This window comes from Neopsephotus bourkii, unplaced genomic scaffold (assembly GCF_033783945.1).
Source record: "Neopsephotus bourkii isolate Nb327-2 ecotype Australia unplaced genomic scaffold, CSIRO-AGI_Nbou_v1 NB_689, whole genome shotgun sequence".
Classification (NCBI taxonomy): domain Eukaryota; kingdom Metazoa; phylum Chordata; class Aves; order Psittaciformes; family Psittacidae; genus Neopsephotus; species Neopsephotus bourkii.
Window position 1 is genome coordinate 72652 of NW_026901188.1, and position 26157 is coordinate 98808.

Genomic DNA, 26157 nt, shown 5'->3' on the forward strand with positions numbered 1-26157 from the left:
GGGTTCCTGCATTCATTCCCACGGGATGCCCGCACCCAGCATAGAGGACCAGGGCGATCCCATCCCTACGTGATCCCTGCAAGAGGGGGTCGGGGGGATCCCTGCACCCACCGGGGCAGGGCGGGGATGCTCGCATCCATGAGGAGGGATCCCAGACATCCCCCCCCGCCCCAGACCGGACCCGGCGCGGTCGGGCTCCGCAGGTCCTGCCACAGCCGCGCCGGAACGTACCATCCCCGCCGCGGGGGGAACGGGTCGGGGGTCGGCCCCGCCGATGCCCGTGTTACCCATCCCGCCGCCCCCCGGCTCTCCCCCGCTCGCAGAGTCCTTCCCGTCGCTTCCGCCGCGCACGGATATGGACGGGATGGGAATGGGATCAGGGACACAGCCAAACCCCCCCGCGCCCCACATGGCCTCGCCCGCGGCGCCTCGCAGGGATGCCGGCCCGTTGGCGTGGAGACGCGCGGCGCTCTGCGGGCTCCTCCCCCTAGGGGCTCCCATTGGCTGCGATCCCGAGCTGGGCGCCCCGCAATTGGCCGGCGGTGCCGTCGCTCGGGCCGAGGGGGCGTGGCTGCGGCGGCATTGGGGCGGTCCCGGTCCGCACCACCCGCGCCCCGCCCGGGCCCGCTCATTCATTCCCCACCCGCGGTACCGGCGCCACGGGCCGGCGGCGATGCCCCGGGCGGTCGGGGGCCACCGCGCCGAGCCGCCCCGCTGCCGTCGCGGCCGGCCCGGAACGAGCGGGCTGGGCGGGCGGGGGGCTCGATGGGCCGCGGCTAGGCCGGCGGCGGCGGCGATGCGGGCGGCAGGATGCCGCGGCTCCCGGTGAAGAAGCTCCGGAAGCAGCTGAAGCTGCTGCTGCTGCTGGTGCTGCTCACCTTCGCCGTCTGGTTCACCTACCTCCACATCAGCCTGGTGCGCCAGGGCCGCGCCCTGCGCCTCCCCTTCGCCTACGGCAGAGGTAACGGGGGGGGGGGCGAGGCGGTCGACCCTCCCTTTAACGGCGGGGGGCACTCCCCGATCCCCATCACCCCTCGGTGCGAGCTCTCGGTGCGGTTTGGGGTCCCCCTCAAAGAGCGGGGGATGCCCCCCACGGCGCTGGGCTCCCTGAACCCCCCCGGTTCCGCTCTCACCCAGCGCCCCCAAGGTGGGACCCCCCCCCAAGGTGAAACCCCTCCTCGCAGGGCGGGTCCATCCCGCATCACCCGGGTGGGTCTGGGGAGAGCAGGACCCCACCGCGGGCACCTCGTGCTCTGCCCTTGTGCCTTTGGGATCGGGGGGGATCCAGGGACACCCAGGGTGGTCCCCAGACAGCCTTGGGGGGGGGGTGTTCATCCTTTCTCTCGAGCGGCCCCGTCCTCGTTTTTCCGCCCGCCGCTTGGCTGCGATGACAAAGAGGCCATTTATAGCCACTGTCGCTGCCTGGAAGGGGCAAACCCAACCCGCCCATCCTTGCCCAGCAGTCTCTCAGCTTGTGCTTCCCTATCCAAATAACCCCCTTCCTGCTCCGACCCTCTGGACACCCGGGATGCGATCCGGGATGCTCCGAGGGGCAGGTGCTGGTGCCCTGCGGTTCCGCTTTGTGGTGAATTGCTCCCAGTTTTACCTTTGCAGACCTCATTGGGCTGCTTGGAGGGGACGTGAAACTCCATGGAATATTTGGTGTGTGCAACTTGAGCTGCAGCGGTTCTGCTCGGGCTGCACTTGTGGGGCTTGTCCTAAAAAGATAGGAAGGAATTGGTGCTTATTTAGGCAGGGAATGGCGGGGAATGGCTTCCCTGGGCGCTCGGCGCAGCCCTGGAGGTTGGGAAACCCGAAGTTTCCCACCGGAGCGGCAGTATGATCCTGCAGATTCTGGGGCCTTACGGGGAAATGGGGATAGCGCCGATGGGAGCAGCAGGGACCCTGCATCCGTCCCAGCAGAGGAGGGGTGCGGGGAGGCTGCGCCGCTGCTTCCCCTTCCCCGCTGCAGGGTCGAGCCCCATGGCAAAGCCACAAGTAGCAGCGGTCTGACCGCAAAGCGGCTGCCCGGGGTTATCCTGGGTCATCCCGGGTTATCCCGGTTGAGGCAGGGCCGAGCTCTTCCTCTTTCGGCTCCGGCGGCCTCGGGCAGGGGGAGACGGCACCGCAGGATTTCCTGGCACGGGAGGATGCTCGGCGCGGTGCCTGCGTGCGCCGCTGCCTGCCCGGGGGGGGTGAGGTGCTGGGCCCTGTTCCTGCCCTCCCTCACCTCCTCCCTACGTGCGCGGCATCGCAGCCTGTCCCGCGGGATGCTCCAAGGGGGCTGTGCGGCTGCTGCGGCTTCTGCAGGGGAAGCTGGACCTCGCCTGGGCTGGGTCCTGCCTTTCCGTGCGCAGGGAGATGCTGCTGCTTGCACTGGGGTGCTGAAAGCCCTGGGAGCGTGGGGCAAAGACAGGGTTCAGGTCCCACGGAGGCTTTTGGGAGTGCAGTGATGGAGAGGGGCTGGTGGAAGGGGATGGGATGGGTGGAGGCTGGGGAAGGGGTTTGGTCACACGTAGATGGACCCTGGTCCTGCTGCTGCATCCCAGTACATGATGCTCCCCTGCGCTTAGTGGGTATCCCTGGGTGAGCAAGTGGGAGGATGGGGGGGGTCACTCTGCCCTCCTGGCTCCTGTGTCTCCTTCCTCTTCCTTCCCAATCCATGGCATCTCGCCCCATCTGGGACCTGTTGTGGGGAGCTCTGGTGTGTCCTGGTCCCAGATCCCATAGGGATGGGGTAGGGTGCTCATCCCTGGATCTGGAGAGGGTGCTGGGCTCTTCAGCATCCCCCAGGGGCCTGTGCACCAGAAGGTGCCTGAGATTCGGAGATTGGGGTTGGATTTTTGGCCTCCATGAGCCAGAACCTGCTGCTGAGGCCTCATCACACAGAGGTTAATTACTCATTAGATGAAGTGTCACCAGCAGATGGGGACCCGGCAGTGGGGTCTGGGGGAGCACAGTGAAGATGGGGTGCTATTATTTGGGGTACCAGTGTCCCCTTGCCCCATAGCAGCCCCACATGGCGCCAGAGCATTTGGGGACTGCTGGTGCCCTGGGAAACTCCCCCCTCTCCTCATCTTCTACAAGTAGATAATTACCCTTCTCTGCCTAATTGAGCACACAGATTCCTCATCTGGAATAATGAGGCCATTACGGTGCTCTCCCGGCTGGAAACACTCTGAGGCGATGGGGTGGGAATGTTGGTGTGCCAGGTGGGGAGAAAGGGGGAAAAATGCCAGTGAAACCCTCAGATGGCTCTCGGCAGGGGCTGGTCCTGCTCCTGCACCCGTCCCACTGGGGCAAGTGGGATATTGGTGGTGCTGAGGGCTGGGTTCTGGGGTCGTTTAGGACTGGATGAGCACAGGATGCATCCCAGAGGATGCCGAAGCTAATTCATGGCTGAAGCAGGGCCACCTGGGGAGGAAAACCCATGTGGGCCTCTTGATACCGCCTGGAGCTGGCTCTGTGCATCCTCGTGGATTCAGCCTGGAGAGGAGCCTCTGTGCATGGGATCCAGCGAGTCCCAAACCCGCGCTGAGCCGGGGCTGTGGTGGTTGGATGCTCTTTGTTCGGCTCAGCCTGCAGAGCCTCGTCCTTCCCATCCCTCCCTGGGGAATCGGCCTTGGGGCTCTCGCAAGCCGGGAGGAGGTTTGGGATGAGCACAGCAGCGTCCGGGATAGCGCGGCCCCTCTGGGCAGCGGCTCTGAGGATCGGGTTTTAACTGGGAGGCTGAAGCGCTGCGGCCGCCGCGGGCTCCATCCCTTTTGTCAGGGATGCAGGCAGCAGGGGGGGAGAGGATGAGAAAGAGCCCTTTGAAGAGGAAGGGCAGCGGGGTTTGTGAGGAGCTGGTGCTGCTTCCTTGCTCTTGGCATCGCCCATTCTCCTATCCCTGCTTGTTAAGGCAGCGTTCCCTGGATGGACACCCCCTCGGTGCCGGGGAAGGGAGGGTTTGGAGCTGAAAGCTGCCCAAAAGGAGGGTTTGGGGCCAGGGGAAGGGGCTGGTTTGGTGTCACCAGGACCCTTCCTCCATCTGTGCTCTTTGTCACTGCGCTGGCCCTGCCAAGCACGAGCAGATGGGAAGCAGTTGGATGAATGGATGGATGGAGGAATGGATGGATGGAGGAATGGATGGATGGAGGAATGGATGGATGGAGGAATGGATGGATGGAGGAATGGATGGAGGAATGGATGGATGGAGGAATGGATGGATGGATGGATGGATGGATGGATGGATGGATGGAGGAATGAGCCCCATCTTTCGGCTGGGGGGGGGGGGCTGGGGGTGTCTTGGGGCTCTTTGGCAGGTGATGGGGGAGAAGTATGAGAAAAATTTGGCACACGCCTGTCGTGGGTGGTTCAAAGGCACCGATTTGGCTCCTAAGAGGCACAAGAGGCTTTGAACCTCCCCCAGACCTGGTCCCTTGGCAGTTGTGGGGGGTCCCCAAAAAGTCCTTTGAAGCTGGGGGAGATGTGGGGGGCTCCAGGGCTTGGTAAAGTGAACTGAAATCAAGTGGGTTGTGTGGGGTGGTTTATCCTGAGCTGCCCTCCTGCTGCTGCTGTGAGCACCCCAGGGTGGGATGGGGCAGGGTGCCTGCTCCTGGTCCCTTCTCTGCTCTGCCCATAGCTACCTGGAGTGGCAGTGTGGGGACCCCAGCTGTGCTCAGTGCTGGAGCCCATCCTCCTGCACACAGGGTGTGGGGGGAGCTCAGATCTCCCCTCGTAACCAGGGAAAGGGATTTGGGTCCTGCCCAAAACATCCGAGGTTGGGGTGGCCGAGGGTGGGGGCAGATCCCTGGGGATTCATCCTGAGCATGAAGGGCAGGAGCAGGGATGCAGCTTTCCCAGGGATGCTTCACCCTTTGCTTTGTCCTGCTGGGAGCTGCATGGTCCCTCCCCAGGGGAAGGATGATGCTGTGGGTGCGATTGCTGCTCCGGTCCCTGCAGAAGCCTCTGGAATTGGGGATGCTTTTGGCACGTGTGCCCATGTGGGACATGTCCACGGGTCCCGCTGGGCCTTGGTGACAGCAGGAAGGGAGAGCAGAGCTCTGTCCCTTCATCGCTTCTCAGCCACAGAGGCTCTTCAAGTCCTGGCAGCTTAAAGCCTTTTAAGAACATGAAAAGACATAAAACAAGCGATAAAACACATCTGCTGTCCCCTTTCATGTGGGCCTTTGCTGTCAGTTAATTCTGTGCTGTTTTCCTCCTCCTGGGGCTGCGTTTGAAGCCTCCTTTAACTGTGGAGCTGTCGATGCTCTGCAGCGAGCCAGGGTCACTGTCGCCTCCTCTGTGCCTAGGAAGAAGGCAGATCCATATGGAAAAGGGGCCTTTGGAAGGCCCGGCTGGCCAAGCGCTGTGGTGACGGGTCCTCTGGCTGCACCATGTTCCTCTGGCCTGGCTGTGCTGTGATGGGGTTGAGGTGGTATCAAAGGACCCATCACCCACTCATCCGGCACGGATCCCGAGGGATCTGATGTGGTGCGGTATTTGCTCGCTGCTGGTGTCCAAAGGGATGTGAGCGCATCCCGAGCCAGTGCCAGCTGCGTGGCTGCAGTCACAGCCCCATCCTGTGCTGCTGGCTCCGGCATCAAAGAGCAATTGAGGGAGCGTGGTGGTGATGGAGTGGTGAGAGCTGGGCTGGGGCAGCCTGGAGGAGAGAAGGCTCCTGAAGGGGAGACCTGAGAGCAGCTCCAGTGCCTAAAGGGGCTGCAGGGAACCTGGAGAGGGGCTTGGGACAAGGGCCTGTAGGGCCAGGCCAAGGGGAATGGCTTGAACCTGCCCGAGGGGAGACTGAGCTGAGCTCTTAGGCAGAAGCTCTTCCCTGTGAGGGTGCTGAGGCGCTGGCACAGGGTGCCCAGAGAAGCTGTGGCTGCCCCATCCCTGGCAGTGCTCAAGGCCAGGTTGGACACAGGGGCTTGGAGCAAGCTGCTCCAGTGGAAGGGGTCCCTGCCCTGGCAGGGGTTGGAGCTGGAGGAGCTTTGAGGTCTCTTCCAGCACAAACCACTCTGGGATTCCATGGTGAGTGTGTGGTCCCGCTGGAGCTGCTCCGGCTCCTTTGGTGCTGGTGGTGCCTGGAGGGCAGAGGGTGCTAAGTGAGGTGTGAGCTGGGGTCAGCCGGGAGGATCCGGTTGCTGTTGGTGCATAGGAAGGACCTGGGACCCTGAGCCCAGTGTCATGGACAGCATGGGGACACCAGGGCTGCCTCTCCTGGCTGTTTGTCAGCTCGAGCGCTCTCATGGCAGCTCCACTGTCAGCCCTGAGTGCTCCGGCATCGATTTCCATTGCTGCACCCGAGAGGGACATCCCGGGCAGGGTAAAGAGCTTGAAATGAATTGGTTTGGGGTAGACAGGAGTAAAATCCCTCACTCCTCCACCTGATGCATCCCCAGCATCCCTGTGATGGCAGCGAGCCCCATTCACCTCGGCCCCATCCGTGTCACTGCTGTCCCTGGGCCATGTCCCGGGGCTGCGGAGCGGGAGCATCCTGGGGTTCTCCTGGCGGGCAGCGCTGTTACTGCCCCAGAGCTGGATCAGGGCTGCAGGGGGGGGTTCTCCCATTCCCGCAGCAGAGGGGCAGGATCCCCTCCCGGAGCTGCTGCTCACGCTCTGGGGGTGCACCCAGCACACGGGGGGGGGGGTCTGGGCTCAAGCACTCACTGAAGCTGGGTCATGGGGAGCTGCTCCTCGGGCTTCATCCCATCTCCCCCAGCTGGGATGACCCCGATGCAGGAGCAGGACCTTGCCCTCGGCCTGGCTGGGCTCCGTGCTCCTGTGAGCTCCTCTCCCCCGTGCCAGGGCAGCTCAGGCTCTGGGTACGGGTGCTGAGAGCAGAGCAGTGAGCACGGGGGGAGCTGCAGGAGGACGCCAGGGGCAGCTCCAGCCGCGCTGGAGGCTTTGGGAAGCGTCCAGGAAGCTGCCGGAGAGCTCCCGGCTCCAAAAGGCAAGGGAAGAAAGGGGCAGTGTTCGGGGGAGAGCTGCAGGGAGCTGGGGCAGGAGCCTCTGTGAAAGGGGCTCTGTGCTCCCCAGGGCATGAGGGATGTGGCTGCCATAGGGGAAGGGGAAACCCTTCTCCCCTGGGCTCTGTGCTGTGTGATGGGGTCGGTCCTTGGTCTCTTGCACCCATCCCGAGCACTGCTCCTGGCCCTGGCTCGCTGTCTGGAGGCTGCTGTGACTCAGAGCTGGCTGGTTCCATGGCGTGTGCAGCTCCTGCCCCTGCTCCCGGCTCTGACAGCATCAGCATCGCTCCGTGCTCGCTGGGAAGAGCTCTTAATGCATCCCCATGCAGCATCCCCATGCAGCATCCCTCCGGGTGATGCCGTCCTGGCGCAAATGGGTCCCTCGCTCATCCTCCAGACCTTCCCCCATCCTCTCTCCCCCCGCTGCCTGCCTTTGTGTGGCCTTTGTGCTCCCTCTGAGAGGACAAGAGGCAGTTTTATCGCTGGATTGGTTGTTGCACGGTGCTGGCTGCGGGTCCTTGTGTGGCTGGGGGATGCTGGGGAGCAGCCACGCGGTGCTGGGGGGGATGCAAAGAGAGAACAAAGCCGGGGGAAGCCAAACCCCTTCCTCCTGGTGCTGCTTTCTCCTCTTCTCATGGCCCTTGACCTGCTCCTCTCGTGAGCTTCAAACCAAAGGGTCTCTACGCTTTGGAAGGGAGGAGCAAAGAGATGCTCAGTGGTACCCGGTGCCCTCTCCTCCCCTTCCCAAGGGCGTTCATTCCCAGTTCCCACACAGGCTCATCAGCACTTGGGCGTTTGGTTAGGGCTGCCCTTGGCCTTCCCATCCAGCGTTTAAATAGCAGGGAACAAGCTCAGTGCAGAGCCTGGAAGCCTTTTCCTGGGGCCTGGCTGGTGCTTTCGCTCCCTGTGGGATGCGGCACCTCTCGGAGCGAGGGCTTCCCTCCCCACCTGGAGAAGAGAGGGTTTCACTGAGGGCCCTCGGGCTTTGAGCCTGAGCTACTCAAACCCCATCAGAGCAGCGGTGCTGTTTAACTTGGACACAAACCCGGGCAGGGAGCACAAGCCTTGTTCTGCTCCCTTAGTGGCTGAGAGGAGCTGCTTGAGCGTCCTGCTGAGGATGGAGCTGGGGGGTGAAGATGGAAGGTGAGCAGGAGATCATGGCTTTGGGTCCTGGGACCCTCCAAGGATGGATGGTGCTGCAGGGAATGGTTTCTCTCCCTTTCCTCCACCTTGTATCAAATCTCTTATTTACCCAGTGCCAAACCCGGTGTGGTACCCAGAGGGGAGTGACTGTGTTCACCCCATCCCTGAGGATGCGGCCTGGGATGCTGCTGGCTCAGGTTTGCTCACCAGGACCTGGGCTTGGCAGCAGAATCCATGTTGGGGTTAGTTCATCCTGGGGGTGGGACTTGCAGTGTGGCTCCCCCAGATGGCATCACAAACGGATGCTGAGCTGGCACATCCCATGGGAGACAGGTTCATCTGCCCCAAGGCCAGGAGAGAGACCCTTTGTGGGTACTGCAGATCCAGCTGCTGCGTCCATCCCTTAGCAGGTCCCTTGGGATCATTCAGCTCCTCCTCACTGCTGTGATTAATCCACAGATGAGCATGGGGAGTGGGGAATCACACTGTTCCCAGTGCTCTGGGCCAGAGCAGCACCATCTGTGGCCTCGGTACAGGGAGGATCAGCTTCATTCCTGCTGCTGAACATCCCTAAGGGTGATGGGGGTCCTTGAGAGCAGAGGAGACGAGTACTGGATCCAGTCCCACTGCTCCCTGTAGTGCTCCACATCGTCCTCCATGGGATGCAGGGATGGAGATGGGCAGGGGAGGAGGGATGGGATGAAGATGGGTGAGGGGAGGAGGGAGTCAGGGAGCTGCCAGGGCTGAAGAATGGCTGAGAGCAGAAGAAGGGGCCTTAGAGCTGGGTTTCCTGTCCTCGGGAGGGGAGGGGATGGGATTTGTGCTGCTATCTCCAAGGAGACGGCGCCTGTGCTGCCGCTGGAATACTAATGGCACCGGAGCGTGTCATGGGGCACCGCGAGCCCCTCCTCGCTGGGCTGGGGGGTCTGAAGGCACCCAACAGCTCCCACGGCAGCAGCCACCGGGGCTGTTCCATTCGGTGGCGGTTGGAGCCCCCCCGGACTTGCCTGTGGGTGGAAAGGGGCTGTGGAGGGATGGGGGGCAGCTGGCCATAGCCTTGGGAGGGTTTTGGTGATGCCCATGGCCAGGGGACAGCGCTGCACCACTGCTTGTTGTGTCTGGGGCTCCCCTCTATTGTGATAAGGGGGTGGCTGGGTCTTGGGGGGACCCATGGGTGTTTGCGGTGGTGGCTCTTGGACACTGAACTCAGCATCACATTCATCATCCCTTGGTGCTGGTTTGAAACTCTGAGCTGGGTGCCAGAGCTGCGAACCCCCTCCATGCCCCCAGGGTTGGGGTGCCTGTCTGAAGGGTTCAGAGGCACCCGCTCTGCAGACCGAAAGTGATGGGTTCTGGAGGGGGGGATCTGTAGGCTGGGAATAAGGCAGCACACGGTAACAGAGGTGATGCGATGGGGCTGTTAATGAGTTCTTCACGATGGTGTTGGGGTGGGAAGATGGGCTTGGGGGCAATATATCGGGGGGGGGGGGTACTGGGAGCCGGTGTCTTCAGGGCAGTGTGGGATGCTCCAGGAGGATGCATCCCTGAGGATGGAGGAGGGGGCGATCCCACAGGAGCTCATCCGGCCGTGGCTTGCGTGAAGGCCGAGAGCTGGGCAGGGGGGGTGCCGTTAAACCCGGTGCCGCTGAGCCCCGCAGGCTGCTTGGTGCAGATGGGGGCCAGGTTCCCCCCCTCGCGGCGGTGGCAGCGCCTGCCCTTCCCTTGGGGGGGTGCCCCGGGGGGAGCCCTCGGAGCCGCTCTCGGGGGGTGCCCCGGGGGGAGCCCTCGGAGCCGCTCTCGGTGGGAGCCCCGGGGGGAGCCCTCGGAGCCGCTCTCGGGGGTGCCCCGGGGGAGCCCTCGGAGCCGCTCTCGGGGGGGTGCCCCCGGGGGGAGCCCTCGGAGCCGCTCTCGAGGGGTGCCCCGGGGGGAGCCTTCGGAGCCGCTCTCGGGGGGGTGCCCCCGGGGGGAGCCCTCGGAGCCGCTCTCGGTGGGAGCCCCGGGGGGAGCCCTCGGAGCCGCTCTCGGTGGGAGCCCCGGTGGGAGCCCTCGGAGCCGCTCTCGGGGGGAGCCCCGGGGGGAGCCCTCGGAGCCGCTCTCGGGGGGGTGCCCCGGGGGGAGCCCTCGGAGCCGCTCTCACCCCGTCCCGTCCCGTTCCCCGCAGATGGCGAGAGGCCGCCGGAGGTGACGGACCCGGCCCGGGGGCCGCCGGCAGCGGCGCGGCGCGGGACCGCCGAGGACTCCAGCGAGAGCCGCGAGGAGGAGCCGGCGGTAACGGGGGGAGCCGGGGCGGGAGGGCCCCGGGGGTCGCTGCAGGGCCGGGGCGGGCGCAGCCTCCGCACGCGTTGGAGCATCCCCGAGGCGCCGCTGGAGCTCCCAGTGCGGTGCCCCGCGCATCCCGCCCTGTCAATGTGCTCCTGCGGGAGGAGTCCGCAGCAGCTTCCGGCACTTCCCTCCTGTGTGAGCTGTGCCAGAAGCAGAACCAGCTTCAGGCTGGGTGAGAGACAGGGGAAGAGGCTGCTTGTGCCTGGCTGGGGAGCAGGGTGATGGGTGAGGAAGGAGAACCCTGCTCTGATCAATCCCAGCTCCTCATAAATTAGGGAAGAGGCAGACAAAGGAGGACATTGATGTGCCTGGAGAAGGCACGAGCTGGTGCTGGGTGAGGAGTGCGGCAGCAGGAATCACCCCTCAGCTCTCCCGGGAGGAGGGTGAAGCCTTCCATTGAGCACGGCACAATTCCGCTGCTTCCCAAGGGCAGCGCTCTCCCCTCGGGATGCCAATGGCTCATTGGGCTCTTTGCTAGTGATGTCTTTGGCACTAAGTGCAGCCCAAGGGCAGTGCTTTGCGGGTGCCACAGTTCCTGCCTGGGTTTCGCTGTCTGGGTGGTGGAACGGTCCCTCTTCGCCCAGCTGAGGCCATGGGGATGATGATGATGGTGAATCCTGAGAGAGATGCCAGGGATCTCCCTGTCCCCCCTGGTCCATCCCCAGAGAGGGCAATGCTGAGCGCTGGTGTCACCATGGGCTGTGCCACCGGCCAGGTCCCGAGGAAAGGAGGATGCTCTGGGTGGGCTCTTCCTTGCCACCCATCACCCTTTCAGCAAGCTGGGGGCAGGTGAATGCTCACCTGATGCCTTTAAATTAGGAGACCCAAGGGACTGGATGTTTAACTCCCTTTAATCATCCCACTTCCTCCGCCTGTGGGTGAGCATAGGGACTGCTTCTGCCCCTTTGGAGATGGAGCCCAAACCACTCCTTCCCAGTAGCTCCTCAGCCCAGCTGAACAGAAGACTCCCTGTTCTGGAGCAGTCTCTCAGCACAGAAAGGGAAAGGAGTTTAGCTGGAACATTCTGACCCTGCTCCCCAGGACACTGCGCTGTTTCCTGCCTCCTCCTGCCCCTGCTTTCCTTTGCCTTTAACCTTAGCTCCCCCCTTGGTTTGGCAGCGCTCGCATCCCCAATGAGATGTGTGCTGTAGGGAGATGTCCTGCAGCCACTGCGGGGCTGCTCCTCATCCCCCATCTCTCCCCTCTCCCTCCTGTTCCTGGGCAGAGCAATGGGCAGGACTTGGAGGAATGGTTTTCCAGAGGCTCCCGGTCCAACCGAGGCACCGCGCGCCCCAAGCTCAACCTGACCAAGCAGCCTTTGCCCTGGAATGAGCAGGTAGGTGGGCAGGGAGCAGCAAAGGGGAGGTGAAGGAGGAGGAGAAGGTCCTCCTGGCCCCTTGTTGGGCAGCCCCTGTCCCCCCAGCACGCCAGGCTCCAGAGCCACCTCCATCCATCCTCCTCCTAGCTCTCCATCACCTATCCTGGGGGCTCTGCATGATCCTGGGGTCATGGTACCCATGAGGGCACCTCCTCGGGTGTGTGCCCCTCATCCTCTGTGTGGCTCTATAAGGGGACACCCTGCTGCAGTCTTCTCTGGATGGGTCCACGCAGAGCCTGGCCCCTGGTGCTGGCTGTGCCAATGGGATGGGTGCTGGGGATGGGTGAAGGATGGGGCTGGGCTTCTGGTGTCCACACAGCATCCCTTGTCCAAGTGCACTTGGGACCCAGGAGGAGGTTACCTGCTGGGGGCTGTGCTGTGACCCTGGGGCTGGCACAGGGATGGGAGCTCCGTGTCACTGCAGGGGAGCTGAGGCCGGGCCGGTGACACCCCTGGGGCTCAGCCTCCTGCCCTGACGCTGTCCTTGGAGGGGAGGGGATGCGAGGAGGACTCCGCTGGTCTCCCTCTCGTCCTGCAGTACAAGGGGAAGGCAAACCTGCACGTCTTCGAAGACTGGTGTGGAGGCGCCGTGAGGCACCTGAGGAAGAACCTCCATTTCCCACTCTTTCCCCACGTGAGTCCCTGCTGTGACGGTGCTGGCTCAGAGGAAGGGTCCTCTCGTCCCCTCTGGGTGCTGCTGGACCTGCACTGGCGCTGGGCTTGCTCCTCAAGACCTTTGCTTGCTGGCGGTTGGGTTGGGTTTGGGGCAGGTAGTTCCCAGCAGAGCAGGGATGGAGAGAGATGGGTGGTGATGGGACCTCCGTGTCCCCTCTGGTGCCAGGGGCATGGGACCCTGGGGGGTCAAGGAGGAGATGGGCTGGGTGATGCTGGTGCAAAGCATGAGGCTGGGCCTGAGCTGCTCGTGCTCTCATGTCCCTGTCTCCTCTGCAGACCCGCACCACAGTGAAGAAGCTGGCGGTGTCACCCAAGTGGAAGAACTACGGGCTGAGGATTTTTGGCTACATCCACCCCTTCAAGGATGGTGAGTGATGGAGCTTGGCCTCGGCTCCCCTGCAGCAACGTGGAGAAGCTGCCTCCTTCCCTCTTCTTGGGCCACACGGGGACAGGAGGGCTCTTGGAGACAGCCCCAAGCTCTGGCTCTCAGGCAGGAGGGTCCTGAACCTTTTTCCTTTGTGGCTTCAGAGGCAGGTGAAGCCCTGATCTCATCCACAACAGAGCCAAGATGTGGGGTCTGGGTGGCCCCATGACATCCTTCCATTCATCATCCATCCATCATCCATCCATCCATTTATCATCCATCCATCCATCCATCCATCATCCATCCATTCATCATCCATCCATCCATCCATCCATCCATTTATCATCCATCCATCCATCCATCCATCCATCCATCCATCATCCATCCATCCATCCATCCATCCATCATCCATCCATCCATCCATCCATCCATCCATCATCCATCCATCCATCATCCATCCATCCATCATCCATCCATTCATCCATCCATCCATCCATCCATCCATCCATCCATTTATCATCCATCCATCCATCCATCCATCCATCATCCATCCATCCATCCATCCATCCATCCATCCATCCATTTATCATCCATCCATCCATCCATCCATCCATCCATCATCCATCCATCCATCCATCCATCCATCATCCATCCATCCATCCATCCATCATCCATCCATCCATCATCCATCCATCCATCATCCATCCATCCATCCATCCATCCATCATCCATCCATCCATCATCCATCCATCCATCCATCATCCATCCATCCATCCATCCATCCATCCATCCATCCATCCATCATCCATCCATCCATCTATCCATCCATCCATCATCCATCCATCCATCCATCCATCCATCCATCCATCCATCATCCATCCATCCATCCATCCATCCATCCATCATCCATCCATCCATCATCCATCCATCCCTGCATCCCTGCATCCCTGCATCCCTGCTTCCCCATCTCACAGCGATGCACGGGGGCTGAGCCCATGCCCCTGGGCTGCTGTATCTCCCTGTGCTGACCTTTCCCTTCTCTCTCCATAGCGGACTTCCAGTTCTCCGTGGCATCTGACGACAACTCGGAGCTGTGGCTCAGCTCCGATGACAGCCCGGCCAACTCCCGGCTGGTGGCGTTCGTGGGCAGGGTACGTGTGTCCCGCTGCACCCTCTGCCATTCCCCATGCTGGGGATGCTCCCGCTCCCACCGAGAGCATCTCCTCCCTCAGGGCCTTGCTTCCAGCACACTGAAACCACCCCGGGGCCCTCCCGGGCATCCCTAGTGCTCAGTTAAGGGTGTTTCAAACCCATGGCTGCTCTTCAGCCACCGCAGGTTCTCCCCCTGCAGGTCCCTGTGCTGCTGCTGCAGCTCCTGCAGGGAGAGGATGGGGTCTGTGTGGGCTTGGCCAGAGCAGCTCCTGCTGCTTTATCCCCTTAGGAACTGCTGGGCTTCTTCAGCCTGGTCCCATCTCTGAAGGACCATCAGCCCCTTGGTCCCATCCCGGGTGTAGCTACCAAAGCCCAGCTTATGCCCCAGAATAGGAGGTCTGAGCTTTGCTGCTGGGTTTTCTTGGTGCTGTCTCCTATAACTGAACCCCCCATGGTCTGTCATGAGCTTTTTGGGATCCTGTTGGCTGGTGACAAGCTTTTGTGACACGAATGCCACCAGCCTGGGACAGGGAGGCCCTGGGGCAGAGCTCCTGAGGTATCCCCTGGCCTGCAGAGCAGCACAGGGTGGTGCCCGATGGAGATGGAGGAGAGATCCCATGAGAGCCTGGGCTCTGTGCCCTCGGTCCATGGTGTCCTGGAGGTGCCTCACGTGCTCCTGCTTCCCTCCCCAGCTGGGCACCGAGTGGACGGCGCCAGGGGAGTTCACCAAGTTCAGCTCCCAAGTGTCCAAGCCTCTGCGGTGAGTGCATCCTTGCTCCTGCTGCCCATCCCAGCGGGATGGAGCTGGGCTCCAGGGGTTAGACCCTGCCCGTGGTCCCTTCCCAACAGACAGGAGGGGTCAGGGCTGGAGCTGAACCCACCGTGCCCCCAGCTCCATGGCTTGAAGGCTCTGCAGGCGATGAGGTGGGGATGGGGATCCCCGGTCTCCTGTGGGATGGGGGAGCAGTGCCCACCCCACGCTGCCGGCTCCTTGCCCCAGCAAGGTTCAGCCTTAGTGTGAGCAGGACAGGGAGGGCTCCCCTGTAAAGGTTTCCTCCCTGCCAAGCCCCATGGGTGCTCCCATGGCCTCGCTGTCACTCAGTGGTTTCCAAGCAGCTTCTCCCCTCCGCAGCCTCATGTCCTCCAGGCGCTACTACTTCGAGCTGCTGCACAAACAGGACGACCGAGGGTCAGACCACGTGGAAGTTGGGGTGAGTAAATGCTCCCCCCTCGTGCTCCTCCCAGGGCCTGTCCCATCGGGAGCCAGCGCCAGGGCTCTTCCCATGCGCACTGGAACGCTTTGTGCTGATCCCGGGCTCAGCTCCCATCTCCCTGGGCTGTTCCTGCTCAGGGTGCCTGGCACAGGAGGCTCCTCTGTGCTCACCCAATCCCTTAATTCCAATGGCCTTTTGGGGCGAAAGACCCCGCTGTCCCTCCCCGTGCTCCTGTAATGGGTGCCAATGGAGCAGCCCCTCAGCTCCAGGCTCCAGCACCGTCCCTTCTCCTCTCCCCCTGGCCTCCTGCACAAGGGCTGGCAGAGGTGGACGGTCCCTCTCAGAGGAGCCCATTGCCCCAGGCTGTGCTGGATGAGGGCAGGCAGGTCCCAGGTCACTGTGGGCACACAGCAGCCCTCTTGCTGCCTGCCCCCGGGTCAGAGGGCAGAGCTGATGGAGCTGGGTCCCTCGCTCCTTCCCCCCTTGCAGACACCCCGAGTTTCAAATCCGGGCTTGCCTGCAGAGCCCTGGCCCAGCCCAGAGCCTGCGTCAGGAGCTGCCTTGGGGAGGGGAAGCCGTTGGCTCCTTGCAAAGGTTTCCTTGCTCCCAAGCATCATCAATCATTGGAGGCAGACCGGTGCCAGCAACGCACCCGGGAGGCTGAGGACGCCCCTTCCTGCCTGCTCTGCTGCTCAGCTCCAGCCTGGCCCTTGCTGGGCTCCAGCCCCCCATTGACAGGATCCAAGTTGCTGCTGTGCAAACAAACGGGGGGGAAGCCTCAGGTGTTCAGGAAAAGCAGAGCAGGAGCAGAGCAGGAGCAGGGCAGGAGCAGGGCAGGAACAGAGCAGGAGCAGGAGCAGAGCAGGGGCAGGAGCAGGGCAGGAGCAGGGGCAGGAGCAGGAGCAGGAACAGAGCAGGAGCAGGGCAGGAGCAGGAGCAGGAACAGAGCAGGAGCAGGGCAGGAGCAGGAGCAGGAGCAGAGCAGGAGCAGGGCAGGAGCAGGGGCAGGAGCAGGGCAGGAGCAGGGGCAGGAGCAGGGCAGGAGCAGGGCAGGAGCAGGGCAGGAGCAGGGCAGGAACAGAGCAGGAGCAGGGCAGGAGCAGGGGCAGGGCAGGAGCAGGGCAGGAGCAGGGCAGGAGCAGAGCAGGAGCAGGGCAGGAGCAGGGCAGGAGCAGAGCAGGAGCAGGGCAGGAGCAGGGCAGGAGCAGGGCAGGAGCAGAGCAGGAGCAGAGCAGAGCAGGAGCAGGGCAGGAGAGAGCAGGAGCAGGGCAGGAGCAGGGCAGGAGAGAGCAGGAACAGAGCAGGAGCAGAGCAGGACCCTGTGGCTCCTGCAGGATTTCAGGGCTTGTCCAGGCAAAGGCTCCTGAAGTGCTTTCAAGATGCACGTAATGGGCTGAGTGCGGGCGGCTGCAGGGACCCTCTGGACCTGGTGCATACTTGGTGTGTGTGTGGGTGCAGCCCTGCGGGGTGGAGGAGGCTGCTGGGGGCTTTGGGTGCCTTTGGCTCTGGCTGTGTCCCTCATGGGTGCTGTGGCCCTCATGGGTGCTGTGGCCTCCCTGCTCCATGCCTGCCATCATCCCCCCCTGCAAGGCAGGACCCGTGGCTGCGCTGCCTCCCGTGAGGTTCCTGATGCCGCCTCTGACCGGTGGGATCAGTGCAGGCACGTTCCTGGGAGCAGAGGAGAGGGCAGCACCCATGATAGGGTCACCCTGACCCCTGGCACCCTCCTGCTTATCCCCATACCCTCCTCTTCTCTCCCAGTGGCGAGTTTTCCTCCCCAGCTTGAAGTTCGAAGTCATCGACTCCTCCTCCATCTCCCTGTACACAGGTAAGAGCCAGCGGGTCCGTCCGCAGCCACGGCAGCAGCATCTCATGGGGCTCTGTGTGCTGGTGCAGGGGGGAGACAGAACCAGAGCCGGGTGGGGGGGGGGAACCAGGTCCTGGGAAATCAGATCCTAGAATCCCAGAGTGGTTTGGGATGGAAGGGACCTTAAAGCTCCTGCAGCTCCAACCCCTGCCAGGGCAGGGACCCCTTCCACTGGAGCAGCTTGCTCCAAGCCCCTGTGTCCAACCTGGCCTTGAGCACTGCCAGGGATGGGGCAGCCACAGCTTCTCTGGGCACCCTGTGCCAGCGCCTCAGCACCCTCACAGGGAAGAGCTTCTGCCTAAGAGCTCAGCTCAGTCTCCCCTCGGGCAGGTTCAAGCCATTCCCCTTGCCCTGTCCCTACATCCCTTGTCCCCAGCCCCTCTCCAGGTTCCCTGCAGCCCCATTGGGAGCAAGCGGTTGCAGTGGGTAGGGATGATGCTAGGAGCATGCTGTGACCCTCCTAAGAATGGGCACGCCACAGAAACGCAGCTCTCCTGGTGCTCCCTCCCCATCCCTGCTGTGAGAGCACAGGGAGCTGGCTCCGTGGCCTGGCCCTGAGTTATAAGGAGCTGTCGTGAGCGCAGGGATGGATGGTGCAAGGTTTAATTAAGTCTATAGATCTTCCTCTTCCTGCCCCTTCCCTGGCAGTGAGGAGGGATGTGATGGATGGGTCCTGCCCCAGTGCTCAGTGCGCTGGAGCCTGGTCATCAACCACGGCCTGGAAGGTGTCGATAAGGCAGGAGGGACAGGCAGCAGGCAGGGATCAATGAGGAGAAGAGGGATGGAGGGGTATCGCTGGTGCTGATGCAGGTGCCCATGAGATGGACGATGTGTGGATAAATCCCCCCACAACCACTATCCATTAGTGCTGCCTCTCTATGCTTCTCTTTCCTGCTTCCCAGCTCCCTTGGAATCCAGCAGCATCCCAGGGTGAAGCCACATCCCTTGAAGGGCGCCCATCACCATGGCACCCCGAGCATCCCCCTCCCTTCCCTTTCCCCAGGCTTTCCCAGGGCTTGCAGCCCAACCTCAGCCCCCAACAGACACCGCAGGCAGGATGTGGGGCTGGGGAAGGGGGATGCTGCTGCCTGGGGAGCTGCCTCCTCCCCTCCAGCTCTGCAGCAGGGGGGCTGGTCTGGGGCAGCCCTGGGTGCTGGGGGCAGGCAGCTCTGAGCGTGGGGCAGAGACCCCTGCGGGAGGTGCTGGGGCTGGTTGGTGATGGTGAGGACACCTCAGCCCCCAGCAGAGGCACAACCAGCTCCTATTGCAGTCACCTGCACTGGGGCTTGGGTTCCTTGGGGTTAGAGCTCCCCTTGTCCCTGAGCCTGGTGAGTGATGCCCTCATCAGAGCCGGGCTGACATCAGCGGTACCCTTGTCCTCTGGTGCTCATCATCTGATGGCAACCATCACTGGGCTGGTCAGTGACAGGGTCTGTGAGCATGGGAGAGCCTGAGGAGCTGGGTTTGCCCTCCTGCAGCATCGGCTCTTGTTCCCCTGGGAGCGGGAGAATCCAGGCATAGAACCCCTGGTTTGGGTTGAAGGGGCCTTAAAGCTCCTCCAGCTCCAACCCCTGCCAGGGCAGGGACCCCTTCCACTGGAGCAGCTTGCTCCAAGCCCCTGTGTCCAACCTGGCCTTGAGCACTGCCAGGGATGGGGCAGCCACAGCTTCTCTGGGCACCCTGTGCCAGCGCCTCAGCACCCTCACAGGGAAGAGCTTCTGCCTTATCTCCAACCTGAACCTCCCCTGTTTCAGTCTGAACCCATCACCCAGCCCCTGATGAAGGGTCCCTCCCCAGCATCCCTGTAGCCCCCTTCAGACACTGGAAGCTGCTCTGAGGTCTCCATGCCCTTCTCTTCTCCAGGCTGCACAGCCCCAATGTTCTCAGCCTGGCTCCATACAGGAGCTGCTCCAGCCCCTGAGCATCCTCGTGGCCTCCTCTGGGCTTGCTCCAGTCCTGTTGGCGGGGAGGGATGGAGAGGTTGGGAAGTGCTGCTTTGGAGGATGCTCCTGGGGCAAAGCTCTCTTTGTGCCTGTGGGGCTCAGGCCCTGTCCTTGTTTGTGCCTGTGGGGCTCAGGCCCTGTCCTTGTTTGTGCCTGTGGGGCTCAGGCCCTGTCCCTGTTTGTGCCTGTGGGGCTCAGGCCCTGTCCCTGTTTGTGCCTGTGGGGCTCAGCCCCTGTCCCTGTTTGTGCCTGTGGGGCTCAGGCCCTGTCCCTGTTTGTGCCTGTGGGGCTCAGGCCCTGTCCCTGTTTGTGCCTGTGGGGCTCAGGCCCTGTCCTTGTTTGTGCCTGTGGGGCTCAGCCCCTGTCCTTGTTTGTGCCTGTGGGGCTCAGCCCCTGTCCTTGTTTGTGCCTGTGGGGCTCAGGCCATGTCCTTGTTTGTGCCTGTGGGGCTCAGGCCCTGTCCTTGTTTGTGCCTGTGGGGCTCAGCCCCTGTCCTTGTTTGTGCCTGTGGGGCTCAGCCCCTGTCCTTGTTTGTGCCTGTGGGGCTCAGCCCCTGTCCTTGTTTGTGCCTGTGGGGCTCAGCCCCTGTCCTTGCCTTCTGCAGATGAATCCTCCCTGAAGATGAACCACGTGGAGCACATCCCGCAGACCTTGGCCAGCCACAGCGGGAGCTACCTCTGGGAGGCTCAGCAGGACGAGCACGGGGCTGACATGCTCAGATCTGACCCCAGGGACACCTTCTTCCTCAGTAAGTGCCGGGATGGGATCCTTGGGGGTCTCTGGGGGAGGCAAAGACAGGAGCTGGCTGCTGCCGGCACAGAGCATCCCTCCTCCCCTGCTGCCCATCTCGAGGCTGGAGAGCATCTCTGCTGGGGCCGGGCTGGGCTGGGCTGCGGTGTGGTTCTGGGCCCCTCAGTTCAAGAAGGACAGGGACCTGCTGGAGAGTCCAGCGCAGGGCAACTGAGATGATGAAGGGAGTGGAGCATCTCCCTTATGAGGAAAGACTGAGGGAGCTGGGTCTCTATAGTTTGGAGAAGAGGAGACTGAGGGGTGACCTTATTAGTGTATATAAATATATAAAGGGGGAGTGTCCCGAGGATGGAGCCAGGCTCTTCTCAGTGGCAAACAATGATAGGACAAGGGGCAATGGGTACAAACTGGAACACAAGAGGTTCCACTTAAACTTCTTCTCAGTGAGGTGACAGAACACTGGACCAGGCTGCCCAGGGAGGTTGTGGAGTCTCCTTCTCTGGAGCCATTCAAAACCCGCCTGGACACGTTCCTGTGTAACCTTATCTGGGTGTTCCTGCTCTGCAGGGGGATTGGACTGGATGAGCTTCTGAGGTCCCTTCCAATCTCTAACATACTGGGATACTGGGATACAGGGGTGGCAGGGGACGGCCTGGGGCTGAGCTGCTGCTGCTTGTCCCCAGCCCCTGCCATCGAGGCCTCCCGCGTGGAGAACGTGCTGGTGCCCTGTGCCTACAGCCCCACCTACGTGGTGAAGGACTTCCCCATCGCCCGCTACCAGGGCCTGCAGTTTGTGAGTGCCTCCCCATGGTGGGATGGGGCCACGCTCCCATGGGGGTCACAGCGAAGCCCCCAGCCCGGGCCAGGCTCTGCTCACCCATTCAAACCCAGGGGAACGCGGCCCTCGCTGGGGGATCCAGCTCTGCTGGAGCTGGAAGGGCTGAGCCCAAAGCCCCATGGGGTGCTTGAGGTGCTGGGGTCACCTCGCTGCTGGGGGCCTCAGGTCCTGCCCCAGCCCCATGCCCTGGGACTGAGCCATGACATTGCCGTGCTCCCGTCCCCAGGTCTACCTCTCGTTCGTGTACCCCAACGACTTCACGCGCCTCACCCACATGGAGACGGAGAACAAGTGCTTCTACAGGGAGTCCCCCCTCTACCTGGAGAAGTGAGTGCTGGGGCTGCTCCATGGGGCTGCTCCGTGGGGCTGGGTGGAGGAGCAGCGCTGAGATGAGGCCCCCTCGGCCCTGTGTCCCCAGACTCCGTCCCCCATGGAAGGGCCACCTCCAGGCCGGCTCCTTTCCCACCTCTTGGGCACATCAGACCCCGAGACCCGGCCGTGCTCCTGGGGGTGATGGGTTCAAACTGCAGCAGGGGCAGCTCAGGTTGGGTGTAGGCAGAAGCTCTTCCCTGTGAGGGTGCTGAGGCGCTGGCACAGGGTGCCCAGAGAAGCTGTGGCTGCCCCATCCCTGGCAGTGCTCAAGGATACAGGGGCTTGGAGCAAGCTGCTCCAGTGGCAGGGGTTGGGGTTGGAGCTGGATGGGCTTTAAGGTCCCTTCAACCCCAACCATTCCATGATCTATGATGTTGGGGATCCCAGCTCCCTTTGGAGCCGGGCTATGTCCCAGTGCCCTATCCGCAGCCAGGGCTGTTCCCCATGGAGCAGCTCACTTGTGTCCCTTCCCATTCGCTCCTCCCTGATCTCCGGGACCTCATCCTCCTGTGCCTCCAGGTTTGGCTTTTACAAGTACATGAAGATGGATGAAGAGGAGGAGGATCCACGCCAGCACCCGTTCCTCTTCCTCAACGCAGACAGTGAGTCACTGCTCCCCGCTGATGGGGCTGAGCAGCGCATCCTGCCCAGCATCCCATCCACTTGGAGATGCAGCTGCTTGGGATGCCTCCAGCGATGCCTGGCCTCCGGGAGGGCAGGGCTGCTTGGAGCAGCTTGTTCCATGTGCTCCGTGCTCATACATCCCACTTGGCTCAGCCACGAGTGCTGTGGGATATGGGAAGTGGGATGCTAGGGCTGGGATTTGCCCTTGCTGCTTCCTGAATCCATGTATCTGCTTGTGGCATGGAAAGCAGGGAGGGCTCCACACGGCTGCAGCTGGGTGCAGTGTGGGGATGCTCATGCAGGAGCCAGGCTCTTCAAGCCGGCCCTGCTGCCCTGGGTCTGCTCTGGGATGGGATGGGAGCAGTGCCAAGGTGCAGCCAAGGTTTGGAGGGGTCAATGGGCAGAGCCTGGAGCTGCCAGCCCTGGCGAGCATCCCTCAGTGCCCCTCAGCCCGCAGGTTCATCTCTTGCTGGGACAGGCTTTGCCTCCTTGCCTCTGGCCAGCACCAGCGGGCGCAGTGCTGAGCATCGGGACCCTCGGGTGTTCATCTCTGCCTTTGCTCCCCAGATTTCCTCGAGGATGAGGAGGAGGAGGAGGAAGGAGCCGACAGCCCCGAGCCCACAGACCCCGCTCCCGGAGCCAAGGAGAGGAGCTTCCTGCGGGTACCCGGAGCCAAAGGGCAGGAGACGCCGCCGGTCACCAGGGACTATGGACCCGAGCTGGACTATTACAGCTTCGGGCGCAGGCAGGGCCCGGCCCGGGATGAGGCCATGCCCGGAGCACCGGGGCAGGCGGGAAGGGGGAGCAGCTCCCACGAGCCCAGCGCCAGCCCCGTGCCCGGCCCCCGGGCGCTCCATGGGGAGGAGGACGAGGGCCCTGCGCCGGAGCAGGTCCATGGGAGGATGCTCCATTGGTTGCCCCAGGACCCCAGCGAGGGCGAGGAGGATGAGCTGGGGCTGCTGGCATCCTCCAAGCGTGCCGGGGCCATGAGCCTCCAAGCCCGCCGCGCTGGGCCCATCTTGGGTGGCAAAGCCAGGACGCCGGGTCCCAGCGGGGCTGCGGCACCCAGGGAGGACAGAAGGGCCCAGAAACCCCAGGAGAAGGTCTACGTGACCCGGCTGCAGCCGGGCAAGCGCAGAGCCCCGGCCCGGGAGCCGGCCTTCCCTGGCCTCTTCCTTTACCCAAAGCCTCTCAAGAAAGTCCATCTCCGCTCCAGGACCCCTCAGAAGCATCCCATTGCCTCCAGCAAGCTCCGTGCCGTGCCTGGGCACCGCAGCCCCTGGCTGCTGAGCAGCATCTCCAGGGAGAGGGGCGCTGCCAGGCAGAGGAACCCGCAGGCAGGAGCCCGGAGGTGGGAGCCGAGGCCGGGCACTGAGCGGCGGGCGCTGCCCGGGCTCCTGGCGCTGGGGACCCAGGGGCTCTTCAGCAGAGAGAGCCAGGAGGATGCAAGCCCTGCCCCGGGCCAGGCTATGGCCACCCCCGGGTACAACTCCTCTGGGGCGATGCTGGTGACGTCCTTCCTGAAGGGGTCAGGAACAACCGCGTCCCAGCAGCAGGAGGGGAAGGGGCAGGAGGAGGAGGAGGAGGAGGAGGAGGTGTCCGAGTACAGCTACGAGGCGGGGGAGCTGCAGCAGGGCTGGCTGGAGGACTCCATCAACTGGCAGCGGACGTTCAGCGTGAGTGCCGTGGACTTCGAGCTGCTGCGCTCCGACTGGAACGACCTCCGGTGCAACGTGTCGGGCAACCTGCAGCTGGGCGAGAGCGAGGTGGTGGACGTGGTGGCGCAGTACATGGAGAGGCTCAATGAGAAGAACGGAGGGTAGGGAGGGAGCAGGGTGCGGGGGGATGTTCACCCATGGAGGGGGGTTCAGGCCGGCCCTTGAGCAAGGGAGCTGTGGGGAGCAGAGCTCGTGATGGTGCTTTCATAGCATCATAGAATGGCTTGGGTTGGAAAGGACCTCAGCCTCCTCCAGCGCCAACCCCTGCCAGGGCAGGGACCCCTTCCACTGGAGCAGCTTGCTCCAAGCCCCTGTGTCCAACCTGGCCTTGAGCACTGCCAGGGATGGGGCAGCCACAGCTTCTCTGGGCACCCTGTGCCAGCGCCTCAGCACCCTCACAGGGAAGAGCTTCTGCCTTAGATCTAACCTGAACTTCCCGTTTCAGTTTGACCCCATCCCTGCTCCTCCTTCCCCGCAGCATCTACACCCTGCTGAGGATCATCAACGTGGAGAAGCGCCGGGACACGGCGCGGGGGAACCGGTACCTGCTGGAGCTGGAGCTGGCGGAGCGCGGGCAGCGCACGGTGCGCCTCTCCGAGTACGTCTACGTCCTCCTGCACCAGGACAAGCGGGACGCCAGCGCCGAGGCCAACCCTGAGGGGCTGGCACTGGGGGCCACCGAGCCCCCACCGAGCACCTGGAGCATCCTCTATGGAAAACCCGTCCTGTGCCGGCCCCTGCGGCTCAGCTGGAAGCAGGACGTGATGGTGCACTTTGTGGTACCCGGTAGGTGAGGGCAGGATGCGTCTCTTGGGTCTCTGCTGCTCCCCCTGCCCTCAGCATCCTCTAGGAGGGCAACCCCTCTGCTTCCCGGTTGCATCTCCAGGCTGGCCCAAAGAGGAGGTTATGGCTTCCAATGGGGTGCTGAGGTTATCGCTTCCCATCAGAAGGGGTGTTGGTTTGGTTGGGCAATGGGGTGCTCTTGGGACCCCCATGGTGTGCCTAAGGGCTGTTTGTGGCCATGTCTTGCAGTGAAGAACCAAGCCCGCTGGGTCCAGCAGTTCATCTCGGACATGGCCCATCTGTACGGGGCCACAAAGGACCCCAACTTCAACGTCATCCTGGTGGACTTTGACAGCGAGGACATGGACGTGGAGAAGGCGCTGCAGGACGCGCATCTGCCCCGGTACCCACCACGGGCCCCACGTCCCCCTGTGCTCCCCCAGGGTGCCAATGGGGGTTTGGAGGCTTCCTGTGGTGGGACATAGCTCACTCAACCTGCTTCTCCTCCCCGCCCCAGCACGGGGCTGTCCCCTGCCCCCTTCCTCCTCTTCTTGGGGGGTTAAATTTGCTTTCCATGAGGAGTCAGGGGTGCAGAAACCTCCTCTGCCTCCCTGCGGGGACCCTTGGCATCAGTTGTAGGCTCTCAGGAAGGGCCCTGTCCCCCTCTTGGCTGAGTCCCTTTGGTCACCAGCACTGACACCCCTGTCCTGTGCTCAGGTACCAGTACCTGCGGCGCACGGGGAACTTTGAGCGCTCGGCCGGGCTGCAGGCTGGCGTGGACACGGTCGAGGTGAGCGGGGCAGAGGATTCAACCCTGACCGTGGCTTCCCTCCGGGAGCTGTTTCACCCTGCTCCTGCTGCTCCTGTCCGTCCCCTCCGCAGGACGGGCACAGCATCGTGTTCCTCTGCGACCTGCACATCCACTTCCCCTCCAACATCCTGGACAGCATCCGGAAGCACTGCGTGGAGGGGAAGCTGGCCTACGCGCCCATCGTCATGCGCCTGAGCTGCGGCAGCTCCCCCCGGGAGCCCAATGGTGAGCGGGGACCCCTGGGCCACCCCACTTTCCCCCTGGAGGGTGTGTTGGGTTACCTTTGGCTCCGTGTGCTTGTTCTGCTCTGCGGTGATGGGATTTGAGCCCCAAACCAGGCTGTCCCACGGTGCACACTGGGGGAGGTGGCAGTGATGGGAAAAGGGGTTGGGATGGGGCATTCCTGGGTAGTGGGGGCAGTGCAGAGGTGATGGCCTCGGATCTGGGGGTCCCCGCACCCCTCCCGTCACTGCTGTCCCCATCCAGGCTACTGGGAGGTGAACGGCTTCGGCCTCTTCGGCATCTACAAGTCGGACTTTGACCGTGTGGGGGGGATGAACACGGAGGAGTTCAGAGACCGCTGGGGCGGGGAGGACTGGGAGCTCCTGGACAGGTGAGACTGGGGGGGGGGGGGGGTCCCAGCAGCCCGGACCCTGGGGGGGGCTGGAGATGGGGGCACATCCCATGGGAACCCGCGGTCCCTTCCCTCCAGTGGGGCAGCACCAGCCTGGGGGGATGCTGCCTCCATCCCTGCCCCGCTGAGCGCTGCCTGTGCCCGCCGCAGGGTCCTGCAGAGCGGGCTGGAGGTGGAGCGCTTGCGGCTCAGGAACTTTTACCATTACCACCACTCCAAGCGCGGGATGTGGAACGCCCGCAGCAAGAAGGCGCCCAAGGACTAGAGCCGGGCCCGGAGCCGCCGCCGCCCCGCTGCCCGCCCTGGGGGTGATGGGCGCCCGCTCGTCCCCAGCCCGGCCGCTGCCGGTGCCCGCTGCGCGCCGCGGGTGTCCCGGGGAGGGGGGAGCGGGGAGGTCTTTGCAAGGGTCTCAGTTCGTAGGCGGAACCGAAGTTATTAACCGGGACCGGCTGTGGGAGGGAGGGAGGGAGCCGCGGCTCATCCCGGCGCCGGGGATGCTGGAGGTGGGAGGTGGTACCCGGACCCACAGCCGGGGATGCTGGAGGTGGGAGGCGGTACCCGAACCCACAGCCGGGGATGCTGGAGGTGGGAGGTGGTACCCGGACCCGCAGCCGGG

The 26157-nt window shown here is 63.3% G+C and overlaps 1 protein-coding gene across 1 annotated transcript; it reads left to right on the top strand.

The window, feature by feature from the left end:
• The first annotated feature begins 722 nt into the window (after positions 1–722).
• Positions 723–25921, top strand: B4GALNT4 (beta-1,4-N-acetyl-galactosaminyltransferase 4). Its single transcript, XM_061353598.1, has 20 exons — positions 723–961; positions 10258–10364; positions 11644–11754; positions 12335–12430; positions 12748–12838; positions 13886–13986; positions 14680–14747; positions 15120–15198; positions 16963–17029; positions 19616–19759; positions 20445–20554; positions 20826–20926; positions 21491–21573; positions 22163–23414; positions 23792–24099; positions 24346–24499; positions 24814–24886; positions 24979–25132; positions 25394–25520; positions 25692–25921. The coding sequence occupies exons 1-20, from the start codon at positions 811–813 to the stop codon at positions 25804–25806; spliced, it is 3492 nt and encodes a 1163-aa protein (XP_061209582.1). The 5' UTR covers positions 723–810; the 3' UTR covers positions 25807–25921.
• Positions 25922–26157: the final 236 nt, after the last annotated feature.

Coding starts and splice junctions, on each gene's coding strand:
- B4GALNT4 (XM_061353598.1), top strand. CDS start 811: ATGCCGCGGCTCCCGGTGAAGAAGCTCCGGAAGCAGCTGAAGCTGCTG. Junction 17,030..19,615: donor CTCCATCTCCCTGTACACAG/GTAAGAGCCAGC, acceptor TGCCTTCTGCAG/ATGAATCCTCCCTGAAGATG. Junction 24,500..24,813: donor CAGGACGCGCATCTGCCCCG/GTACCCACCACG, acceptor TCCTGTGCTCAG/GTACCAGTACCTGCGGCGCA.